The sequence below is a fragment of the Miniopterus schreibersii genome (assembly GCF_964146895.1).
Source record: "Miniopterus schreibersii genome assembly, chromosome: 7".
In the NCBI taxonomy this organism is placed as follows: Eukaryota; Metazoa; Chordata; class Mammalia; order Chiroptera; family Miniopteridae; genus Miniopterus; species Miniopterus schreibersii.
Window position 1 is genome coordinate 53,162,177 of NC_138108.1, and position 25,453 is coordinate 53,187,629.

Here is a 25,453-nt window from a genome sequence, read left to right on the forward strand (position 1 = left end):
CCCATGACCTCTTGGTTCACGTGTCAACGCTCAACCACTGAGCAACACCAGCCAGGGAAAGTGTGGTGCTTTTTTATTGAAGAGATGTTTTTATTACTGCTACTTCTTATGAAGTTAGACACCAGCCTGGAATTCCATAACACTAAGAAAACTGTTGTGTGTTGTGTACAGAACAATTCCAAATAGATGTGACTACTTTTTTTTCACTGTTTCTTCCTTTTTCTAAACATTTATCTGAGCAAAGACTCTCAATCCCCTTGAAAGAATGATGGAAAACATGCTAGAGTGGGTAGGTCAGTGGGCACCTAGAGACTCTGCCAACAGGTACATGAAGCATTATACTATCACACAATAAAGTAGCAAGAAAATCAGTCCCTAAAGGTAAATCATTCTAGCTTTTTATTTCTTATTTCCCATGTTCTAATGGCAATTATTTCCCACTCCCCTTTTTTCCAAATGTAACCTATGAGATAATATTTCTGAAGGAGAATTACTTTGAGACAAACACATTGAATAGTTACCTTAAGCTTCAATGTGCAGCACATTTAAACACTGCTTATATTTCTTGGGCATGTGTTTTCCTAATGTCTCTAAAACAAAAGCAAAAAATCCCTCAAAGTCTTAAATCTTGACTTAAACTACAATTAATTAGTTTCATGTCTATTTTTTAAAAGGTACCATTAATACAAAAATAAAATTTTACGCCCGGCCGGGCGTGGCTCAGCGGTTGAGCATCAACCTAGAATCCAGGCAATCAGGGTTCGATTCCCGGTCAGGGCACATGCCCGGGTTGAGGGCTCGATCAATGACTCTCTCATCATTGATGTTTCTATCTCTCTCTCTCCCTCTCCCTTCCTCTCTCTGAAATCAATAAAGATATATTTTAAAAAAATAAAATAAAATAAAAAAATAAAATTTTACTAAGAGGTATATAATCTTGTGTATTAATATAAAATAGACTCATCTAGTTAAAAAAAAACTATAATTACCATGAGCATTTAGTCTAAGCAGACTGGCCTTCAACATAAGCAGATAATATGAACTAGATTTTAGCAAATTTAAAACAAATCAGCACATATTTTACAAAATGACAAAATTATGCATTTGCGACTCTCAGCCTAATTTTAAAGTCTATACAATAAAATTAGTGGATGTTCCATTGTTTTATAGTGTCCAAAGAAAGATTTCATTTTCATTTATAAGAAGAAAAATAACTTGAAAATGTAGTTTATTGATGGCTAAGGCTGTACAATGCATATAACTTGATCCAAGCAGCTAACTTAGCAATACAATTTAATTCTGTGGAAATGGGGTCTTGGATGCTTTTTAAATTCACCTTTTCAAAATTGTGTGGTTCCTTATGCTACTATGGAATGGAATATCCACTATATTAACTGGAAAAAAAAATCAAGGCACTTGTATTATCTAAAAAATGGGAAGGGGGGCAAACACAGATACACATGTAATATACACGCATGCATACACATGCACTCACACAATGAAAGGATATACCAAAATTCTATACAAAACACAAACCACCTCACATTTAAGGATAAGGGAATAAGGTAGAGAGAACAGAGAGAGAAGCTAGCCTTATTTGGATACTACTTATTTTTACTTTTTATTTTGAAATTCTGCACTTTACATAATTATTATACAAAAGCACATCTTTAAAAAAAATAAATCCCTAAAGATCAAAGCAAAATTAAATTGATTTGTTATACTGTGTTTGTGGCATAACCACACTGATAGGAACTATGTCAAGTAGCTTTAAAAGACAGTAATTTGTCTACATATCATCATTCGCATATACTCTAAGAACAACAAAAAATCTTAAATTGGTTTCAGTGATATTTTTTAGAGGTATGACTGATAAGGTAAAATAAAAGCCATGTTCTCCTGAGTTTAAACTGGAATTATGTCTAAGAATTCATCATGTTTTTCTTCTTTAAACAAAAGATTTTTCTTTATTTTTTCTACTGAAAGGCCTAGAATTAATGACCAATCAGTAGTAATGAACATCCATAGCAAAGAGATTATGGTCTCTAATTACCATTTCCCACATGAAGGAATCACGGCTTACTAAAGAAATGGTTGCGTCCAGGTCTAGGGCAGGAAAGTTTCAAGAAGAGCATTATTTTGTAAAACTCTCTAGCCAAGAAAAAAATCTACTTTCACATTCCCACAGGTCCAAAATATTGATCCAAATATTCATCTTTGACACCCCTTCTCCTATAAAATGGGGATCATAATATCCTATCCCAGCATACATACTGAGCAGGGTCAACTGAAATAATTTATGGAGAAAAAAATGTTTTGAAAACCATACTCTGCTCCACAAATGTAAAACATTGTTGGTAGTGGGGACAATGTGTTCTGCACAATATTTGGCATATAGGCCGTGAACTTTCTCAGAACCTGAAAACTCAGAACTCTGTCCTTATTGCATTTGGTCCTAATGTCAGGCACAATGTCTGGAAAATAGTAGGTGCCCCATAAATATATCTTTGGATGAATGAGTAAACTGCTGTTTTCTGAGACAAAAGCTTTTGCCTTTAATCCTGCATCTTTTCCAAAAGGGTGAATTAACAACAGTGTGTGAGAGATAGATAACTTACGTGAACACACCAGAACTACACGCTCAAACAACTTATATGCATGCAAATCCTACCATTGGTGAATTTTAACACTGTTTTTAAGCTTTTATATACAGAGTATAATATGGATGACTACCTGATCAAATCTATTTTTGTGTGCTTTTTATTTTCTTTATTAAAACTAATTATAAGAGAATGAAAGCCTGGTATTTAATATATGCTGGTCAAGTGAGCAATAAACAACTGTAAACTTTCCTAGGGGCTATTTTGCTCTGATTCATCATCAGGAATCTAAAGCATATGTTGGATGTTAGCCTGGGTGGACACAAATGTGTCCTATTTATTCAAGGTTTCCTTTGAAGCCACAATTTATAAGTTTTGTTTCTTAGGGGTACATGTCAAACTTCATTTAGCATTAGTTGGTATCCAGATATACTGAATAGCAAAAAGGCAGCATTCGGGGGCAAAAAAATATGCCTGCTATATGAGCAATAATGTCAGTTTCATTTATGTAACTCACAGCAAACAAGAGGAGAAATACAATGTAAAACTGATAGTAGGAAATCAAGATAAAAATTACCCATTTAATTTATAAGTGTAAAACTGCATATAGACAAGGAGAACTATTAAAATAAATATATTTTAAACCAGTATCTAAGAGGGGGATAATTTTGGAGTAAGTTCTTTTAAAATGTGTGTTTTCTAACTCTTAAATTTCAAAGATTATATGCTTATGTGGAACATGTTTATCTGTACAATATGTTCCTTTTTCCTAAGAATGTTTTACAAACTTATCTGGGGAAATCTGAAAATTTTAAATTTATAAAGGGACATTTATGGAACTGATGCTTCCCTTTAGAATATTTTCATGAAAAGAATTTGACAGACTATAGAAGAGCCATAAAATTGACCCCATAAAACAATATTTCAGTAACGTTATTTTATGTTTATTAATTCATTTAAACCTCAAAACACCCTGTGTTAGGTATTATAAACCTAAATTCATAGATGTGGAATGTGGGGCTAAAAACTCAATAAAGTTTGTAAACCTAAGTCGTCTATTTCTATATTATTCTTTCAACTGCACTACAGTACTGTGTGATGCTTACAATTGTGAGACCAGTTATAGTGCCATTTTCAACATTATTTTTCTAAGGCTCATCCATGTTGTTCAGTTTAGCTTCATTCATTCACTTTCAATGCTGTGTTCTACTCCATTGTGTGAATATACTATAGGTTATTTATTCATTCGTCTCTTGGTAGATATTTGAATTATTTCCCTTTTGAAACTATACCCAGTGTTTCAGTGAACTTTTTTATACTTATCCCCTGGTGGACACTTTGTAAGTTTCTCTGGGGCATATACTCAGTAGGAGAATTGCTGAATCACAAGGTATATGCATGAACTTTACTAAGAGGGTCTAATTGTTTCCCAAAGTGTTTATGTCAATTTATATAACTAATGATATTATCCCTTTACAAAGTTTGAAAACAAAACTAAACAATAAGCTATTTTTAAATATTTACATAAGATAAAAAAGAAGACTATATATATGTGTTATATGTAGTCTTTTATATGTATCAGTATTTACATAATTTTAAACCTCAGTATATACAATACTAAGGATCTGAAAAGGAGCCTTGAAAACTGTTGGCAAATAGAACTTCACACTTTAAAATAAATTTATTATTTTTTACTTTAAGATGGAAATAAAAATAAAAACAATAAATAAGTCTTAATGTATCATGTCAAATTTTGATAATTTTTCAGTTCCCAAGATAATAACACCTCTTAGTCAACAGTTTTTGTTTTTGTTTTTTTTCCTAGACCCCTCAATCAAAGTTCATAGAAATTGGACCTTGAAAAATGAAGAATGGGATTCGGTAATGTTTACTCTTCCACAGGAATTTTTCCTCTCACTGAATACATCTGTCTTGAAAATAGTAAAATTACTCAGTTACCAAAACATAACATGATGACAAATTACTAACCCAGTGGTTCGAAAAAGAAAAATTAAGTCGAGTGTTACAAAAGTATAGTAAATGTCAGAATATAACCTTAGTATGGATATTTATTTATAAATATATACCTGTACTATTACACACACACATATTCCTATACTTATTGTAGACATCTGAACCATATATAACAGGAAATTTATATGGAATTTGATATAGATCTAAGTAGGAATTCTAACATGTTCTTCCTACACCCAGTGGATGGTCTTGAGCACCCCGAGGCTCCCACACACATCAGAGGTCACCGAACCCTTACAAGAACTGCAATAAGAAGCAGGTTGCCAAACTTGCATAATAACACTGCTATTTTGTTTGCCAATCCACATCATTCAGTTACTTATTCAATCTATTTCTATTCCTCTGAAGACATTAATGTTTCTGTCATATTTAAAGTAGATAACACCCAATTAGTTCAACAATAGTGTTTGCATATAATGTAAATGAAGATTAAAGGCACCATCTTTAGATATGACTTATGTTCCAGGATCTCCATGGAAAAACAAAAATGCAAGACCGAAAAAAGATCATCTTTCTGTTACTAGGTAATGGATTTTTTTAAGCTTTCCAAGTAGATAAAATCAACACCTTAAAAGACTTGTCTTTAACCTGGGCTTCCTTTTATTAAAGCGTACAATTGCAGGTGCATGCCTAGAGGAGTAATAGTTTGTTCCTAACAAAAGAGTCTGGATGCCACAATACGCCTCTTGCCAAAGGCATCGTTCCCCAAAGCACACAGCTAACTGCATCTCCTGCTGTACCTGTAACAATTTAATTGTATAAGTCAGCCTAGTCAAGCATCTCCAGCACATGACTGGGAGACATGAAATTCATTGTCATTATTGTCCCTGTCATTTTGGATCATTATATCCTGCTGCAGAATTTTCCTCACTTCAGTGCATTTTTACCTCCAGGAGCCAGGGATTATAGCTGAGGTTGGGGTGGGGGCAGGACCGTGAACTACATTTACCTCAGGGGAGCCAGAGATTAAATTGGCTTTGCTCTTTCACAAGCTGAATTCATCTATTTGTATGCTGTGAGTTTCAGGTTGGAATAAAAATGAATATTCTAGTGAAACCTGGGCTTTAATTCCCCCTTTGAAACATGGATATAACCAATTTTTATTTACATTGGGAAAGCTAATGTAATTTCTTGTAGGTTGCTCTTTTCATATGTGCATAAGGAACACATAAGGGCTGCTCTTTTCATATGTGCATAAGGAACACATAAGGGCATCGTCAGGTAGGAAGGAACAGACCTCTCTCTGTCCATGCCTGGACTCTCAGAAGAAAGAATTTTAAGTTGTAATTTTGTTCTCTACTTTTACCTTAGAGAAGCTTAATGGGGAACATTTAATGGCTTTAACTACTTAATAATTTTTAATTATATCTCATTTTTTGTGCACTAGCTTGTATGACTGAAATCCAACTAGAATGGCACCAAAGATCTACCCTGGGAACAGGAAGATAGAAGTCAAGTTGACAGAAGAAGACAAAATAAGGCCTTGAGGAGACTGGCTTCCTCTCCACAGCAGGTTCACCCGATCGCACAGCCTGACAAATCACCCAAGCCTGCATGCCTTCAACACCGCTTGCTGACTTGGGAGAGCTGGGCCAGTCACACGCTCTCTATCTGTGGCCATAGCCAGGGTCAGCTGATGGCTCTCTGGTAGGAGAAGGCAAGGAGCAAATAGGACACACTAGGACATGTCTCAGTCAGAAAACCAGTGAGCCGACTGTATGTTTTCTCTAACAGAATATAAGAAGAAAATATAACCTGGTATGTCACTTCCTATTCCAATTTTCATTTCATATGAACTAAGAAATTTGACATTTACTTGTCTGCACTGGAAAATAAGAAAAGGTAGTTATTCCTCTATATGTGTGAGTTTGTTTTCAGTATTTAACAACAAAATATGGCAACAGATCATACCTAGGCCAAGCACAGAATGGCCACTGTAATTACTATATTTAAAAGTATATGGAATTTATTTTATGACCTTATGGAAATTTGTGGAGGAATATATTTTGCCTCTATCATATGCAATGGTCATCTCTATTTATTTAGGATGAAATATTCTTATGCGCAATGAAGGAAAAAAATTAGATCTTTGTACATTTTGTACTTCAGAGGGAACATCTTCCAGCTAGCTCAACATCTCAGTATTGAAGGCACCTTAAAGACTGTCTCAGCCATCAGGCCAAGTGAATGACAATGTTTTCTAGTCTATCTAACTATATTGTCACATGATTACATTTCACTTTTCACTGGTGCTGAAGTAACTAATGTATTACTAATAAGAGTTTTTAGTTCCCAAAACTTCTTGTAGCATTTAAAAGTTCTTTCAATTCCTTGTGCCACTTTTTTATTATAATCAAGATTCTCCCAAGATGAGAGTTATAAAAATTTCTGTTCACTTTAAAATGGTAATTTTATGTTCTGTAAATTTCACCTCAATAAATTATTTTTTAAGTAAAAAAAAAAAAAAAAGTTATTTCAAGAAGCTTGAAATCATCTGGGTAACTGTTACTACATTCTCATTATGGTTATTTATAAAGAACACTTTTTTTTCTTGTTAAGAAAGGTTTATCTTATAAATTACAACATTTAGACCTTGTTTGCAAAAGTACATGTTCAGGAAGTTACTTTTTCCTCTCTGAAATACTTTGGTAACAGGATGACAATGTTATTTTCTGATCAAGGGGGTAAAGCATTCCTCCCTCCCTCTGAGTACACACTGCATTTAATTCCTTTACCTATGTACTCCCTGTTGTATCTTATTTTCACGTTGATATTTAATTTGCTCATAACACCATTAAGTAAAACATGAGTTGCCCTATCTGTGAATACAGTTGGGAAACCACAGAACTACACTTTGGTTCACATTCTCGTTTCCCCTTACCTCAAGAATAACACAGTTGGGCCTGTATCATTTCCAAACAAGGATTAAAAGAACATTATTTCAAATGACTAGAATATAATTATTGTTACCCTTTCTATTCAAGAAGATTTTACAACAAATTTTCAAATGTCAATATCTGAAATTATTTTAAATAATAGTCTTTAAAATTTTTCAATAATCTTTGCTTAACTCAATTTTGCAACATATAATAAGCTATAAAAGCCAATTCTAAATTAAAGAAATTCTTAATCACCTTGATTCTAACAGGGTAATGTTTCTTTTGCATATGTGACATAGATTTCCCTTCATTTTTCTATGTAGAATCAGTAAGAATCTATAATTCATAACAATATCAAACCACAAAATTAGATGTTCACTAATAATCTCCTTAAGGAGATAAAGATATGCATAAGCTAAAAAAACAATACAAGTAGTTATCATATGATACATTAGAGAAAATGACCAAGTATTTCAGAGGGTTTGTGCAGGAGGGATTTGCAGTAAGAGGCAAAGGGCACAACACTTCCACGTCAGAACAAGCAGGATGCCATTTACGGAATGCCTCCTTACTCCTCCTGCACCAAACCCTCTTCAATATAATCACCCTGTAAACTACAATGGGTCTGTAGGGTGTGACGCCAAGAAAGTAAATTCACAGCTAAGGCTGTCCTTTAACATGTAGGTTCAATCAAGGGCACCATCAATGTAGTTAAGGGTCCCCCCTGCAGTGTTCTAGCTTTGAACGTTTGTCTAAGACCCTTAACGTTTCCCTAATATTGTTGCTCCTAAGACATTTTCTTGAGTTTGTCCCTGCTGCTCCCTCTGCACATATGCTTTTTGTATTTCCACATGAAAGCCAAACAGACAGCTAAATTGATTCAGAAACTGAACACTGGGGGGGGGGGGGGGGGGGGGGGGGGATGGCCTTGAGGATATCCCATAATATGAAGTAATATAATTATCAAAGTCTGCTGGAAAAAACACTATGAGTTTAAATAAATATCTAACATGATAGAAAAGATCACATAATGGAGATTAAAAGAACTCACTGACCTATAGAGCCTAAGTTGTCCTCTGTGTCACAAAATTTCTAAGACTTTTTGAACATGTACAATTATCTGTGTCCACTTATTTCCTTATAAACAAACATCTTTGGACTATTTCCTAATTCTACACACCCTTTAAAACTATAGTAAAATTTCACAAATGGCTTTTCCTGTTTTGCTTTATATTGTATTGTGGCCCATCTGGAAATATATTAAGTGGTTAGTTCCTTCAAATAAAAGTATACAAAATTATATTGCTCACATACAAAATGAACATTGAACACATGGCAAATGGATACTAGATATCACTGTTAAAAAACATCTAACAACAATAAAATAAGCAATAAAAACTGAGGGTTTGGTTTAACAAATGCAATGTTTATCTACCTTCCTCATAAATTATATATTCAAGAATTGTGTCCTGTGCAAAATACAAACATGTTGATTTCAGCCCAGGAGGCATTTTTCTCTAGTTTATAACCCCTTGAAAATAGAGGTTTCATCTATAAAACCTAATAGATCCTTAGCTCCTTTAAACATTATAATATATTCATAAGGCATGTAGTGCCTGGCAAACATATAACAAATTAAATGACATGAAGGTGGGGTCCAAATTCATACTGAGGGAAAATGGACCAAACCAACCATAAGATACAAAGTAGAAATCAAACGAGAAAAAAAATATGCAAAATTAAACAACATGAAAAGCAAAACACTATGTGGTGTTTTTTAGCTAAATTAGAGAAAATGGTTATTGGGTGTGTCCATGTCGATTTGTGTGTTGTGTAAGATTAGCATTAATATTAAGAATGCAAAACTATTTTATTAAGAATATACTGTAAGCGCCAGGCTGGCGTGGCACAGTGGTTAAAGCATCGACCTATGATCTAGGCGATCAAGGTTCGGTTCCTAGTCGGGCACATGCCCTGGTTGTGGGCTCGATCCCCAGCAGGGGGCGTGCAGGAGGCAGCTGACCAATGACTCTCATCAATGACTCTCATCATTGATGTTTCTATCTCTCTCTCTGCCTCTACCTTCCTCTCTCTGAAATCAATAAAAACATGTTTAAAAAAAAAAAAAAAGGAATATACTGTAAGGGTCATAAGTGAGAATAAAGTATCTTGTAAAACAAAAAAATCACTTACCATCATAGTAGACAATAGCTCCTACCAGTCTGTCCTTCTGAAGCATTGGGAAATGCTCAAGGGCTCTCGATTTGCTGAGGATGTAGCTGCTTTTCAAGCAATTACTTCCTGCTACCAGATCGTATAGCTTGATTCCTACCCAGTAGTAAGGCAACTGCCACCATCTACAGCATAAACAGGGGGAAAGGTTTCTTTAGAAATAGTGTATAACATTACAGAATGTCACTTTAAGTTATTAGATACGTTTCATTTAAGAAAAGCACAGTATGTCTAGAAGTGTACTGCAAAAGAAACAGAACTGCATCACACTGTTTTTCACACCAGCCTAGCTTGAATTATGTAAGTGAATGAATGGGTGAGCCTTTAAATGAATCACCCAGAAAGCAATAGTTCTTGACCTGGTTGCACATTAGAATTCTCTGGGGAGTATAAAAAAAATACAGATGCCTGGGCCTCACGTGTCTAGAGATTGATTTAACTAAACTAGGGAGGGGGCCTGGGTGACTCTAATGGATACCCAGGGTAGAGAATCACTGGCTTAAGATGTCTTAAGCAATCTATGACAAAATATGGGGGGAAAAAATGTAAAATCTGTTTCTAGGTCCCCCACAACACTTGTGGTTAACAAAGTCACAGTATCCACTTTTTCATATTACCTGTACTCTAATTTAAGGTAACTTCACAGATAGCTCTAACAATATTAGGAAAATGGGGTTTGTAATTTATAATCTGACACCTCTAAACAAAGTTTGGGTTAACTCATAAATTGAAAATGACCCACACTGATTTAGGTTTGCAGTTGGTACGTGTTAGGCTCAGATTTTGCAGCAGAATACGTCTGGGCTCTGCATTTTAGTCTTCAAATGCGCCTCTTATATTCCTCAAAGCAAATGCAGCTGCTCCTCTATATACTGTCAGAAACTGGAGTAAGAAACTACTAATTATAAATACAAAACACAACCTCCTTTGCCTTCAAGATGTAGCCTTTGGAGGTGGGTCAGTAGAGAATAATTTAGGAAAAGCCATCCTTTTAAATACAACAAAGGAAAATATTTGAGAATGATTAAAGATTAGGACTAATTAAAACTATATTAAGAATACAAGTTGAGGGAGTATTTCCATTAAAACTATGTTGTTCTATTAACCTCAGATAAGCAAATGTATATAGATGATATCAAAATGCTTACTTGTAAACTGGAAGCATTATAGGCAATGGAGATGATAAATGGGGAGCAATTTCTAACAGGTTGGCGCGCTCATGAAGGGCTTCTTTTACCATCCTATACTGAAAAGCAAAACAGAGAAAATTAGTTTGGCAGTAACAGATCATAATATTTTCAAATGGCAAATAGACACCCTGCCAACTGATTGATACACAGAAACCTCTCTACCTCTGAGCGAGGATAGCTCCCTCTTAATCAGATTTCTAATAATACATCATGCTGTCAACCTGGGAGATTTTTTAGAAACCTTAACTGTATTTGCATAGGAGAAAAACATGCTGTCAGAGCTCCCAGGTGTGTGACATTTTCCTGACTTGAGTTACAAGATTATTATAACAATTTATCTTGCATCCTCTATAGTGTCCCTTTTCTCAGTCCCTCATAATATTTTTCCCATGTAAGGGATAACAGATTGTTCAAATTCATGCTTAAACATTCCCTTCTTGCCTCCACTAACCCAAGCAGAGAGGATACTTAGGAATTGCATAGTATTTTATAGATTATTATAAAACAGCTTATCTCAATTCCTTGGGTCCTCATTACGCCTCTCTGAAGAACCAGCATTATGAGTACGATACTAATTTTACAAATGAGAAAACTGAGGCTCATAAAGATTGAATAAGTAAGCTGGAACGCATCCCAAGTCATCTGATTCTAAATCCTATGCTCTTTGCCTTGCAGCCATCATGATGTCGAAGAGACACCCGAGAAAAGGGGACAGATTCACAAGTGACAATGTCAAGTTAGTGCTGCTGTGTTTTTCACGTATGGAAGGCAGATACGGAGTTCAGCTGGGTTTTTTTTACCCCTCCGGGAAATGTCATCTAACACACTGCCTTGGCAGTTTTCAAATGGTGTCAGACTGGACACAATAAAGTGTGACATAAGAAAAGCATGACTCAGATCATCTTTCCTTAAGAATATGTCAGTGACAAGATTAACGTGTGACTGCCGTTTCAGTTAAGAGGATCAATGTGATACTCCCCCCCCCCATTATAGCACCGCTCCCTGAAACTGCTCGGGAAGTAGCAATTCAGTGGCTATTGACAAAAAATTAAAACATTTTAAAAATGAGGAAGGAAAATACAAACACGATTGTTACAAAGCAACACGTCCAAAAGTGATTTTGTAAATCTGCTACTTTGACATGCCTGTGTAGAAAAAGCCCCTGATTACCCATAAACATAATACCACAGGAAAGAACCAGCACACCTCTCCTGAAAGATATTCCAGCAGAAAACACTAAATAGGTATTTCCAACAGGAAGAAATGTGAGAAACCATAAAAAAAATTGATTTAATTGGGTAGAAAAAAGCATAGTGGCAATTTTTGTTTAACAACCGGCATATACAATTACCTGCTCAAAATCCAACTTCATGATAGCCTTCTGAAGATATCTCACCCCACCGTGGATCAATTTAGTGCTTCTGCTGCTGGTCCCCGATGAGAAATCATCTCTTTCTACAAGGGCTGTTTTTAGTCCTGTGTAACCAGAAAACCAAATTAACTTCTTAAATTACACAATTTGTATGTAATTCATTAAAGGCACTTCTCCAGGGTAGAGACAATCACAAGAAAAATTACTCTGAACATGGATAAATTTGTATTCAAAGTGCAGTACACTGTCTATATTATAATGAAGAGATTTTAGTCTCTTCCTGGGGGAAAAGTCAAAGCTGAACTAGAAGCATATTAAACGGTGAATGAACCACAACTAGAAAATATTACAGTACAATTTCATGGCAGTAACATATTCCAGTGCTTTTAGAGGGTCCAAGGAGAGCCTGCACCCATCTTTACCCATGAGAGCTAACTCAGTATTTTTTTACAAGTCCTTCTGGAACTCTCACTCATCCCTCACTATAAGAGTCCAGACGTGTTCCAGCCCATCTCCAATCTACCCTAATGCATCATCAATAAGTCTAGACTAGCCCTCATATGTGCTGGCTCCTATTTTTAAAATGGTAATAGAGAGCATAAAATGGGGAAAGAGATCAAAGATATCACAACGGAAGAAGAAAGAAGAAAATTAACCTCTGGTAGTGAGGAGTTCCTGGTTTAATTTAAGACATCCAAGCCCCAGATTGTAGAATTACAAAGAAAAATACAAGCGAGAACAAATGAACCCAGTGCAGAGTACCACAAGAAAAGACAAAGACAATATTCTTGGTAAAGGTGAGGCTGAGCAAAGAAAGGTCAGTTTCAGAAGTCATCCCTCTCCCCTGCCCCTTTCTTTGAGGGTTGTAATAAATCTCTTAAAGATAAAATTGATTTGGTTTGGTTTGGCTTTCTGGCAGAGAACCCCCTACCTCTCCAGGACTGGGTAGGACCAGTAGTACTATGAGGCCCATAAGCTAGTTAGAGATGAAATCTGAAACTTCAAAAGACCCAAAGTATATATCAACACCAAGCCATGAGGAATTTTCATGGCCTGGCATACTCTTGGGGGATGAGAGAATGTCATGGAATCCAATTACAATGAGAATATGTAACTGGAGCAGTTTGGGCTCACAAAGCTCATATAAGAGAACCTGTGCATGTATTCAATTCAGAGCCATTTATTACATTTAATACCAAAGGGTCGTTTTTATAACTTTTAACAGTTTAAATATCGTACCCAAATGTCATCATAAAATCAGGCCAATTCCCTTGACTCAAAGGACAAAATATTTGGAAGCCGTGGAGAGAAAAGTAGAGAACTTTGATTCAAGGGCAAAAACTGCTAATGCTCTAACTAAGGAGCAAAATAACACAGGAATTGCAAGTATCATAGACCCAGGTCACTCTTTTTAAGCATTTATGCCAGAGAAAGGTCTGTAAAATTCTTATCAGTGCTTAGTGAATTTAGTACTGGATGTATTATAAAAAAAATATCAAGTTAGAACATATTTTTATAAGAATACTGAGAGCTTAGTGCCAGGCAAAGTGATGATGTCAGAAATGAATTAGGAAGGGACTGAGATGAAAAGTAGCTTCCAGCCCAGAGAGGCACATAAAGTGCAATAGAGTTTTATAAGTACTACGTTTGAAAATACAGAGGGCTCTTATCTTACTCTGGGTTAGAAGTTAAATTCAGGACATACGCCCAAAATCTTGTAGTCAACATTACATTTGAAATCTCTTAAGAATGCACTCACTGCCTTGCCCAGCCAGGCGTGGCTCTGCGGTTGAGCTTTGACCTAGGATCTAGGAGATCGCAGTTCGATTCCTGGTCGGGGGAGATGTGGGAGGCGGCCGATCGGTAACGACTCTCATCATTGATGTTTCTGTCTCTCTCTCTCCCTCTCCCTTCCTCTCTCTGAAATCAATAAAGATATTAAAAAAAAAAAAAAAAATGCAGTCTTGGTGAGCTGTATCACCTTTTCTTAGTAAGTCTAACACAGAGAGTTCTTTCAGCTCTAAAATAGATCGTTTTTCTTCAGTTGAAGATCAGATGAGGGGGCTGACTTTCATATGGCATTTAAGAGCCAGATTATTTAAAATAAACTTCTTTTTCAACCTTGGAATCACAGTCATGGCAGGGACATAAGACTGAGAAAGGTCAAGCAGATTCCAGTCCAATCCCTGGCTCCCAGCCGGGCCTGCCCACAGGTATCCTGCAGGTTCTGGTAGGAGACACCTCAGTCCCCGGTAATCCCCACTTCCCGGCGTCTCACCCCCTCCCTGGCTGGGCTGGGCTGGGCCTGGTGCCACAGCAGGGATGGCAGCACCTCACGTCCCTGTTAGGTTCCATAAAACTGACTTTCCTTGTACTTTTTTGCTTGCTCAGGAGAAGCTGCCATGTTGTGAGTCGAGGAACCACAGGAGGCCCCGGTCAACAGGTCGTGAGGAACTGAGGCCTCGGGCCAACACCCTGTGAGGAGCTGATCCTGCCAACAAGCATGTGACCCGCTCGGAAGCGCTGCATCCTGAGGGGCTCAGAGCCAGAGGCGGGCCGGGGCACACACAGATGCCTGGCGCACTGAAACTGGGAGAATACAGTGTTGTTTCAAGCCACTACATTTCGGGGAAGGTTACTGACGATACAGTTCCCTGTGTGAACAAGAACGACAGCCAAGGCAGGAGTTTAGAACTGTACCTGGGGATGGGTCTTCAAGAAAGGCCGAGGCTACAGAGGTGTGTGCTGCAGGTAGGGGAAGGGAAGGGAAGGGAAGGAGTTACCACTGGCAAAGATCAGCGTACGCGAGAGAAAGGCAGATGTTTGACGTGCCCAACCCACGGAGGAGCCACTTGCCCCTCCTCGGGGCTGCAGTGCAGGGCCCAAGGGGCGATGGGAAGGACCCGGAGGGAGCAGTGGTAAAAGGCCCGTCACAAAGGGCCTTCTGTCTACTTTGGGGCACTTGGACCCTGTCCTGAGGACCAGTTTCTCACAAGTTAAGTAATATCCGATCCCCCAAAAAGGAAAATGCCTCTGAGAACACGACTGCGAGTCATGGCTCAGTTTGGGAAGGAAATGCTTCTTCAGAAAGTATAAGATCTGGCATCAATGCCACTCGAGCGTGGACTCAAATACTGAGCTCAGTCACAAGGTATCTGTTTGGAAGAACAAGGGTGTGCTTGTTGATTTTTTAACATTACAAAAAGAGGAATAAAACTGAGACTTTTCCAGAGGCTCTCAGGTATTGTTTTGAGAAATACTATTGTGCTGCCTATCTGGGGAAACGCCAAAGTACTTTAAGCTGAGAAATTAGATGAATGTTCTAGAAAGATTTCTCTGAAGGCAGGCGTGGAGGGCAAGGCTGGAGGGGGAGGAGAGCTGGAGGCCGGAGAACGTTTAGGGGACCCAGGCCAGATAGCAGGAGCAGGGCAGTGCTGACTCCAGCTTGGCAAGGCCGAAGCTGACATTGGAGAGGGATGTGAAGAGTGAATTTTATGGACTTGTGTGAACAGAATACATTTTTTTCCTTTCCCAAACCCACAGCATGAGGCAGGGAACTACTCTAGGAATTAGCAAGCCGTCTCAGGAAGATATTTCAGGATATTTAAGTGAGAGCTAACACTTTAAAGCCTCAAAACTGCTTTTGCAAGTATTGGACATTTTAAAAAGTTATTCGCATGTACGTATGTGAGAAGCCCTGGAGAATACCAAAGAAAGCTAAACGGGCCTCTCTGTCTATCCACGCTGGTTTTGCTTGTTCCATTATTTCCAGTGTCCTATCATCAAGCTGCCCACCAGGGTTTCGGGAGAGAAATGATACCGCTCCTTCCAGAGCAAAAACATAAAAATTTAGTTTCTCAACTTACAGCTAAATTGATATATTAAAGCATCATGTAATCTAAAGGTATCGCCAAAAGTTTTTAGAACCACAAAAAACTAAATATTCTAGAGAAAGAAAATATTTTTAAAATTTCAACTGCTGCTATATTGTAAATGTTCTAAATTTCTCATCTTTGTTGACAGAATGAGGAAGGAGGAAAGCAATGTAAAGCCAAGAAACTACTAGAAGCTATAACCATCTCCCAAAATTATATTCCTTAGGTGATTAATCATTATCTAATATGTTCCTTTCTGTTCACCTCTCAAAAATGCAAACTTTCTTCTGCCCCCAAAAATTACTGACCCGAAAAAAAAAATACTGATTTGAAATTAAGAGCTTAGTTTTCTGATACATTAAGTATAAAGCAAGGAAGTAAAAAAGTGCTATTTTGCCTTCTCAAGTGACATTCAGTGCTAACATTTTGTGTTCTTAGGGAAAATAACTAAACTTGAAAGACATCAGAAATAATGTCCCCAGGGTTCAAACCACTACTTTTGGCTGCATTTGAGGAGCTTCAGAAATCTCCCTTCGGAGCAGAAAGAATGACCTCCCCACAGGCCCGGCGATGAAGGGCTGGCCTCTCTGCATTTATGCTAATTCACTAAACCAGTTCAAGATTTTATGAGAAATAGTTATGGTTTCTTTTCCTTTTAGATGTTACTTTTTACGGAAAGCAATAAGCTCTATCACTGCTGAGATGAATCAGAACATTTAGAATAGTGTTATTACTTCATTTTTTGTTTTATTATTGACTGTTTTTAGTAGATATACTCAGGAATTCCATGAGAGTGACGAAGTATTAATATTGGAGTGAAATTACTCTGAAATTATGAGGTGAAACAATATCAGAATTAGTTATAGTAGAAAAATGAAGTCAGCTTGAAATCTACCTTTCAGTCATCTTCAGCCTACCCTTTAGCAAGTTAAAACTATCTTCTGTGTGGGACAAGAGATATAAACTAAATACAGCTCTTTATACCTTTGCCTTTTCTAACTTGAGTAAGAGTATCTAGCTATCAAGTACTTCCAAGTAAACCAATTTATGGATCAAGACAGTTGGATGAAGTGATCACCCCAATAAGTCTAGTTATATAGATCACTTTAAAAGTTATATAAATGTCTACTCACTATGTTGTACACCTGAAACTAGTATAATATTATATGTCAACTGTAATTTTAAAAAATTCATTAAAAAAAAGACACTTGGATGAATATAGAAGGATAATTACCATCTAAAGGGAGGAATGGTACGACATTTAACTTTCACAACATAAAATAGAGCAGAAGTATATTTTAATACCTTTTACTGATTACCTTATTATGCATGAAAACATGCTCAATATAATAAATGCAGAAAAGTAAGGAGAACAAAATAAAACTCTCCTATAATCACACTGCTCAGAGACAACCACAGTTGACATTTGGGTGTTTAAATGTTCACATTTTCTATGCATGTATAGGATCACATACATACATTTTTCCAAATTAGGATCATATAATATATTCTCTTTTTTTCATTTAACATTGTTTAGTGTAAACAATTCTTTATGTCAATAAATATTTTTCCATTATTTCATTCTTAATGTGTGGATAGTATTACATTAAATATTTACAATGATTTATTTATTCAGTTTCCTATTTTTGAACATTTGGGTTATTTCCTACCTTCACTGTCACAGATAGATTTTTGTTTAAACTCTGCATCTTTAATTATTTCATTAGAGTAAATTTTTACACATGGCATTTTTTAGATAGTTTTCAATAGAAAAGAAAGAGTAATCCCTATGAAATAACCATCAGAGGCATCAAGGTGAAAACACACAAATCAAAAAATTGAGACATTCTGTACACTGGTACCATAGCTCAGTCATTAAAGCCACATGCCCCGTGAAAGAAAAATGATATCATTTCAGGAAAGGGGAGTTTATCTTTCTTTGGAAAAGCTTTGGGCACTTACCTTTGGATTTCAGAAAGCCATTGCCATTAATAAGAACAGGGACTAACCCAAAGGCTGAGCATTTTATATGAAGGATCAATTTCTCTAAAAACTAACACTCTTGTAGAGCTGCAAAGTAAGGCTTTCCAATCCTCCCCATCAGAATCCTATGCTTTGGACTAGTATTTTCCAACAGTGAATGTTAGCATTTTATAGAACTGTATAATATTGGATTGATTATTTAATACCTATTTCTATTTTTGTTTTAGGAAACAGATAAACCATTAATGGAGATACTACGTGAAGTTAGAACATATCATTAACACAGTTTGTTTTCCTTGAAAACAAAGCAGGCTCAAAAATATATGAAGCCATAACATTTACTGTAATAAATAGTTTCGGGAGAATAAGAGAGTTAGTGTTGTTGCTTTCACTTTTCACTTTTTTATTACAAAAACAGCCAATGTTCAATGACAGGAGGACTAGCCAAACAATATGGGAGGGTGAAATGAGAATAATACATGGCCGGCTTCCTAGTCACAAAAGCTAGAGGTAGCCAATGTTAACTATAAAAAATGCCCACTGTATCTTCCTAAGAACTTTATATGCTTACAAGAGTATACAACTTGTGTACAGCTTTGCTTTAAACACAAATACAGTTAACAAGCTTACTCATGTTTTTCCCCAACTTGTTTTTCAATTTACAATATATTTTAGCCATTTTTCCTGTAACTATTTATAAATTGCTTTTCAATAATTTAATGTATCTAATTTATTAAACCAGATCCCATTTTTTGCTATTATAAATATTGCTATAAATAAAATTTTGATCAATATGCAATTGTTAAATTCAGCTTTGAATTCCTCCAAACACGGAGAAAGTCATATATATACATTTTTGGGTGTCCCCCCAAAAATGTATACACACTTTGAATAATTATAAAGGCAGCACTTATTAAAATACATTTCATTTTCAAAACTGAGCTATCAGCTGTTAAAGTGTGTATACATTTTGGGGGGACACCCTGTATATAAACACTCCATGGGCCAGAAATGCAGCAGGCAACAAACTCAGGGCTGAGTACTGAAGCCCCCACAGCATCGGTCTTGCTGAGCTCTGGGTCTAGAAACAGACAGAGGAAACCAAGAGTTCAGTTCCTAAAGGGTAAGAGGAATACAAGTCTCCCTGTAAGAAAAGGTAAAGACCAGGAGAGCACCTGAAGGCAGGGGTGGAACAAAAGCTCCAGCTCCTGTGAAAGGGGGTTGCAAGGCTCCCCTTAATCACTGTCTGGGGTTGGGCTCTGTCTGCGGGGACCTTCCGGGAGGCAGGGAGACAGACAGCCGGGGCAGCACCGGAGCCAAGCGCCACCAGCTGCGGCGGCACCTGGTCTGTGGGACGCCCGATGTCAACACAAGAGCAGGGAGCCTCGCTTTGGTTCTGGGAAAAGGCTCTGACGGGCCTGGGTGGCGGCAGCAACTATACCTATAGAGGCGAAGGTGTGGAAACAGAAAGGATACAAAACTGATGTAATACAAAGAAAGAAAAGGAAGAGGAAAGAATAAAGTACAAAATTGAAGGTAAAAAATACAAAATAAATGCATGTGGAATCAAAAAGAAATGGAGCAAATTCACCTATTAAAAGGTAGTTGTATCTATTAGGCATAAAAAAAATCCAGGTATATGCAGTGTATACTAAAACAGAAGATATAGAAAAGTTGAAAAGAATTATGATACAAACCCTATTTGATGTTACAAATATTTCCCAATATCACATGTACTTGTTATATTTCTGCCATAGCTAAATTTTAATTTTTTATGAAATCAAATTTAGCAGGATTTTCCAAAAGAAAAATGGCTTTATCGGTGTTTTGCTTAAAAGCATCTTTCTTACTCCACTTTTTAAAAATCCACATATCCTTTCTTCTAATAGTTTTATGGTATTTTGTTAAATCTTTGATCCACATAGATTATGATAAACAGAATATATGTGTGTGTGTATACATGTATATGGATATGGATACTCCAACACCACTTCTTAATAACCAGTAATGACAAATTTGAAATGTTCTTTACCATATTCTAAATTTTATGCAATTAGATCAATTTTAGACTCTTACTTTAGTTTCACTGATCTCTCTATTCCTTTAACAAACTATTTTAATTAAAATAGCTTTAGAATACACTTTAATCCCTCATAGATCTCTACCTCCTTTATCACCATTCTATTTCAAAATTAATCTAGTGAATCTCATAGGCTTATTTTTACAGATAAACTTTAGCACAGTTTCTCAAGCCCCCCAACTCCTGCCAAAGAAAATCACTATATTAATTAAAATTTCATTAAATTTCCAGATTAACTTTAGTAGAAACTTGCACTCTAGCCTAATTAGCAGTCCAGCAAACTTTCATCTGCTGCAGTTCTACTGTCTTCAAATAGGATTTTCTCTTCCCTCAGCGGGAAGAAGGGTGAGAGTAGAAACAGTGAGCGGGGTGGAAACCTGTAATTCCCAGAACGCACTATTTTCCAAGGCTCTCCCGTTTCTGCATTTGTTCAGCAATGCACACAGCTCCTGCTTTTCGTAAACCTTTATTTATGCAGCAGAGTGTTACTACAGTCCTTCATTTACACCTGAGAAACCTGAGGCTCCCTGTAAGGTTAAGACACCTGTGGAGAGTCACGGAGCTAGTAAATGATGAAGCCAAAATTTGATCCGGGTCATTCTAAGTCTACAGCCTGCATCCTTAAGCACTGTGCTATACTGCCTTAGACTTGAAGGAGCTAACTGTAGTGAGAAATCAGGAATTGCTAGCAATAAATAAAAATATACATACACTTTTAAACAAGAGAATGATAATTAATGTTTTCCTCCAGCAAGAAGCAGTCTGGAATTTGAATAGAAACCATAAATCAGATTTTAAACCAAAACTGTACTAGGTGATCCCTGATACAAAGTTCAAAAGAACAAAAAGAACTGAAGAAAAACACCTTGAAGAACACTGAGAGGGTGACTATATTTATCAGCTCCTCCTCATTCCAGCTCTCTTTGGGGCCAAAGTGCCTACCACTGGGCTTCAAGGCCACGTTTCTGCCCAGGAACTGGACATAGAGCTGTTAGTGAAACAATTTCTATTGACCCTACAGGCTGCAGGAGAACGTGAGGAGAATTGTGCATACTATACTTATAACATAATAGTCCCAAATGAGACAAATGAAAATTGATTCCAAGAAAATGTAGGTGGTAAGAATGCAAATAAATGCTCGTTATGAAGACTTCATGACTTTTTCCTCTGCCTTGTCCACTCTTTGTTTATCCATTACCCAAATTGCATTGGGGCATAGTATTTTATCAAAAGGCTTGTGCAAACATTTTTATACAAGCCCTTAAACATCTAGTGTTCCCCCAAAACTTTGATGTCCTGAAAAATCTAATTATTACTGGTAACTTTAAAAGATCACAGCAATTTATTTTTGTCAAATGTGACTAAAGATTAATGGATACAATCAGGAATAATTTGGTAAAAACATATCAAATGCAGAGAAAGCAAAATTTGTTGTTAAGTGAAGCATCAAATATAATAAAAGAGCAAATTCCATGAATGAACAGCAACAATGCACAATTCATTAACCAAATGCCCATGACTATTTCACACTTCAGAGGGCCACTGATATGATCAGAAATGGTAGTAAAAGGATAAATATAGATTAATTTCAGCATCTCTATACATTTTAATTATAAAGACTAGCCCCAGAGAGCTACCAGCATAAAAAAAGAAATATAAACTAAGGTACATCCATCCCTTTTATAAATCATTATTCCACATATATGAAATAACACAATTATTTTAAAAGACAACAATCAATATGTCAAGAGATATTAAAAGTACATCATTTTCTTAGCTTTTACTAAGTGTAAAAATTAAAAATCTGGTCAACATTCCGCCTCTGGAAATTCTTCTCTCTCTAAAGTCCACATCATCACTATCATTACCCACAATCATCTGCTAATTAACTGATTAATGTCGTGATCACTACTGATTGTCCTTCACTGCCCAAAGAAAAAATGTATTTGTTCATCAAATATTAATAGGTTATAAGCTCCTTGAGGGCAAGGCCACATCTTCTTAGTCTGTATTCTCAGAGCTGACTCAGTACTTTGCTCCAGTCTTGTTTTAAATAGAAAACAGAAAAAGAAAAACTGAAAACAACCCAAAGAATCATTAGTAAGAACATCCACACCCTTGTAGTGAACTTTTCAGTCATCAAAAACAATGTATAGCCCTGGCCAGTTTGACTCAGTGGTTAGAGTGTTGGCCTGTGGACTGAATGGTCACGGGTTCGATTCTGGTCAAGGGCACGTACTTGGGATGCAGGCTCAATCCCCGGATTGGTCGGGGAGAGTGGGGGAGGCAACCAATCGATGTCTCTCTCTCACATTGATGTTTCTCTCTCTCTGTCTCTCCCCTTGCCTTCCACTCTCTCTCTAAAAAAAAAAAAAAAAAAAAAATCAATGGAAAAAATATTGTTGGGTGAAGATTAAGCTCCCCCAAAAATGTGTATTATATACATGTAAAGATTGACTAAATATACTGATATTTGAAAGAAACACTGCAAGATAGTAACTACAGTATGATCTTGTATTTTTAAAAAGATACTAGTAGAAAGTGCACAAAAGTGAGCACAGATGAGACTTTTCAAAAGGAGAAAGGGAATGAAAGGCATTTAATAGCCTTTGGCTTATTATTATTTCATTCCCAGTCCTTGGACAAGCCTGACTCTTCAAGGGAAGCTGGCTTTCCAGCTCCCCTCGCCTGGCCCTGTCAGTCCTAGGTCCCCATTTAAACAATTCCCGCTGCCTTCACAGGCTCTTTCCTCATTTTCTCCTTAGTTCATTGACACCCGGTCAGTTCTCGATTCTGTATTCTATCAAACTGCGTATCTTTCTTGTCTCCATTCTGAGCAATACTGGACAGACAAGGGAACAGAAACACACGCACAGACACACACATGCACACACACACAAGTAACCTGTGTAGATAACAAATCTACATTTACTAATCTCAGCGAAGTAACCCTACAGCCTATCACATTCTCCATAAGGTACACGGAAGCCCCCTACCCTGCCCACACGTAGAACACAGTGTTGAAGAACAGCTCTTCATGGTCCCACAAGCTCCTCTTTTATATCTCAGAATCTCTGCCCTTTGTTTCTGTCTGGAGAAATGTCTCTTACCTCCCTGCCACAGCTAAGAACATCTCTGATATCCCATTCCTTATATTTTTACCAGACCTTGTTCCACGTGCTAACGTCTATTACTTGCATATTAAAGTTCTCCTGCACAGCCTTTTATCTCTAAGTCTACAGAAATAATCAAATTGCTCCTCTCTTAAAAAGAGAAAGAAAAGAAAGGAGAGGGGGGAGGGGGGGAGGGGAGGGGAGGGGAGGGGAGGGGAGGGGAGGGGAGGGGAGGGGAGGGGAGGGGAGGGGAGGGGAGGGGAGGGGAGGGGAGGGGAGGGGAGGGGAGGGGAGGGGAGGGGAGGGGAGGGGAGGGGAGGGGAGGGGAGGAGGGAACTCTTGCACATATTACCTCCCTCCTTTACATCTACTATGCTATCAAGTTACAGTATTGTAACGTGTGTCTCCTTCCCGCTGTGTCTCCAGATCTCCATGCCCTGCCTGCTCCGTCCTCACTGCTCACCCATTCCTCTTCACCAGACCTAAAGCTCTTCAGCATCTCAGAGTGTCCACTCGGTCAAGCCCAGGGTGCTTCCCCTGCAGCGCCTGGGCCAGCCACCCCTCTCATCCTCCCCTCCACAGTCTGGGTGCTCTGAACTGAAACACGCCGTCTCCCACATGCGCTGCCTCCTTGCTGCTCCTCCTGCGTGTTCCTTCTGACGGACCTTTCAGCCAGCTATGTTTGCCTATTAAAAGTCTCCCTTTGCTAAGTGGCAGCTTTCTTTCTCCCAGCCATTCTCTGCAGCTATGACTACCCTTGCCTTCACACATCCAAAATGCCCCCAAACTTTTGGAAAGACAAATAGTCTCTATAATGTAATTCAGTCTATACAAACACACACTAAAGAACTATGGGCACCCTAAAGGCACCGACTATAACTCTCATCTTTGTAGTCTCATGTAGTACCTTGCATATTGCCATGCATACAACAGGTACTCAGGGAATATTAGAGGAATTAATAAAAAGAATTATTATACATTTCAGTACATAGCATGAACAGAACTGGAGACACCAAGAAATATATTTTTTCTGAACCCTATTGGGGAAATGATCCCCTCTGACATAGAAAACTGTCACCTGGTAAATTCTAACTTGTGAGGTAGTCCCGGGACAAGTTGTCCCAAACGAGTCTTCCCATTTTGCTGGGAACGGGTCGTGTCCTCTCTTCCCACTCTCCATCCCAGGCCTCCAGGGGAAAGAGGCGCGTTCAAATACCCTGAGATAACTGTAAATATTCTTTCCATCTGCTTTAGTATGTCTAAGGATAATCTGGCTCAAATTACAAACCATGGAGACAGGGAATTATATGAAAGTTGGAGTCCGCGTCGCAACAGAACAGATTCCAGGGCCTATATTTTTATTTACCCTCACTTAGAAGTGACAGAAAGGATCTAGGCAGTGAAGTCTACATAAATCAAAATTTAAGTGTGGGTCCTGTGCAAGCGTAGAAAATCTAGGGCACTTTTTTAGTTTGTATGCACCTAAATCTCCTTAAATTTAATTCATTTCTGTAAGAGTAAATTCTACCAGGTATGTAAGGTAAGAAAATCTAGGACAGCTATGGTAGTAAATTAATCTGAGAAGAATTATTTTATGTAATAAGTTATCATCATTAAGCATGAAACCAATAAATATTGAACCTTAGGTAGTACTTAAAATATCCAGAGTCAAAGTGCCCTGTAGCAGCACACAGCCTCCAATCCGATACATCTAAGGATACCAAAAAGCATTATTTCTCCAGGACAACTGGTTCTAAAAGTCTTTTGCCTTCATGTTATTAAGGACAGCTATAATACTATCTATAACTTATTGAACTTCTACTTCGTGTGACAAGCACTGTTTTCAAGTCCTCTTCATGACTACACATTTACATTGACAGAAGGTATTTTTCCTTACTTGAAAGATGAAGAACCTTAGAGAAATTAAATAATTTGCCCCAAGTGTGTGTTTGTGTGTGTGTGTGTGTGTGTGTGTGTCCACACTTATAACCACAGGAAAAATTATTTTATTAAATATATCTTATGAAACAGCCTTGCTGTTCCATAGAAAAATTTCTTTCTTTCCGTGTCATGTTTCCACTTTTAAAGAACTTTT

General features: G+C 37.3%; 1 protein-coding gene across 7 annotated transcripts in view; it reads right to left on the reverse strand.

Annotated features, from left to right (window-relative positions):
* The window catches only part of GPD2 (glycerol-3-phosphate dehydrogenase 2), a 132,886-nt gene that overhangs the window by 55,943 nt on the left and 51,490 nt on the right, over positions 1–25,453 (reverse strand). For all 7 annotated transcript variants that reach the window (XM_081142796.1, XM_081142795.1, XM_081142792.1 and 4 more), the window contains 3 exons: positions 12,287–12,411; positions 10,894–10,991; positions 9,707–9,870 (listed from right to left, as the gene is read on the reverse strand). In XM_081142796.1, coding sequence (XP_080998922.1) covers positions 9,707–9,870; positions 10,894–10,991; positions 12,287–12,411 — 387 coding nt within the window. The remainder of the gene's footprint in view (positions 1–9,706; positions 9,871–10,893; positions 10,992–12,286; positions 12,412–25,453) is intronic.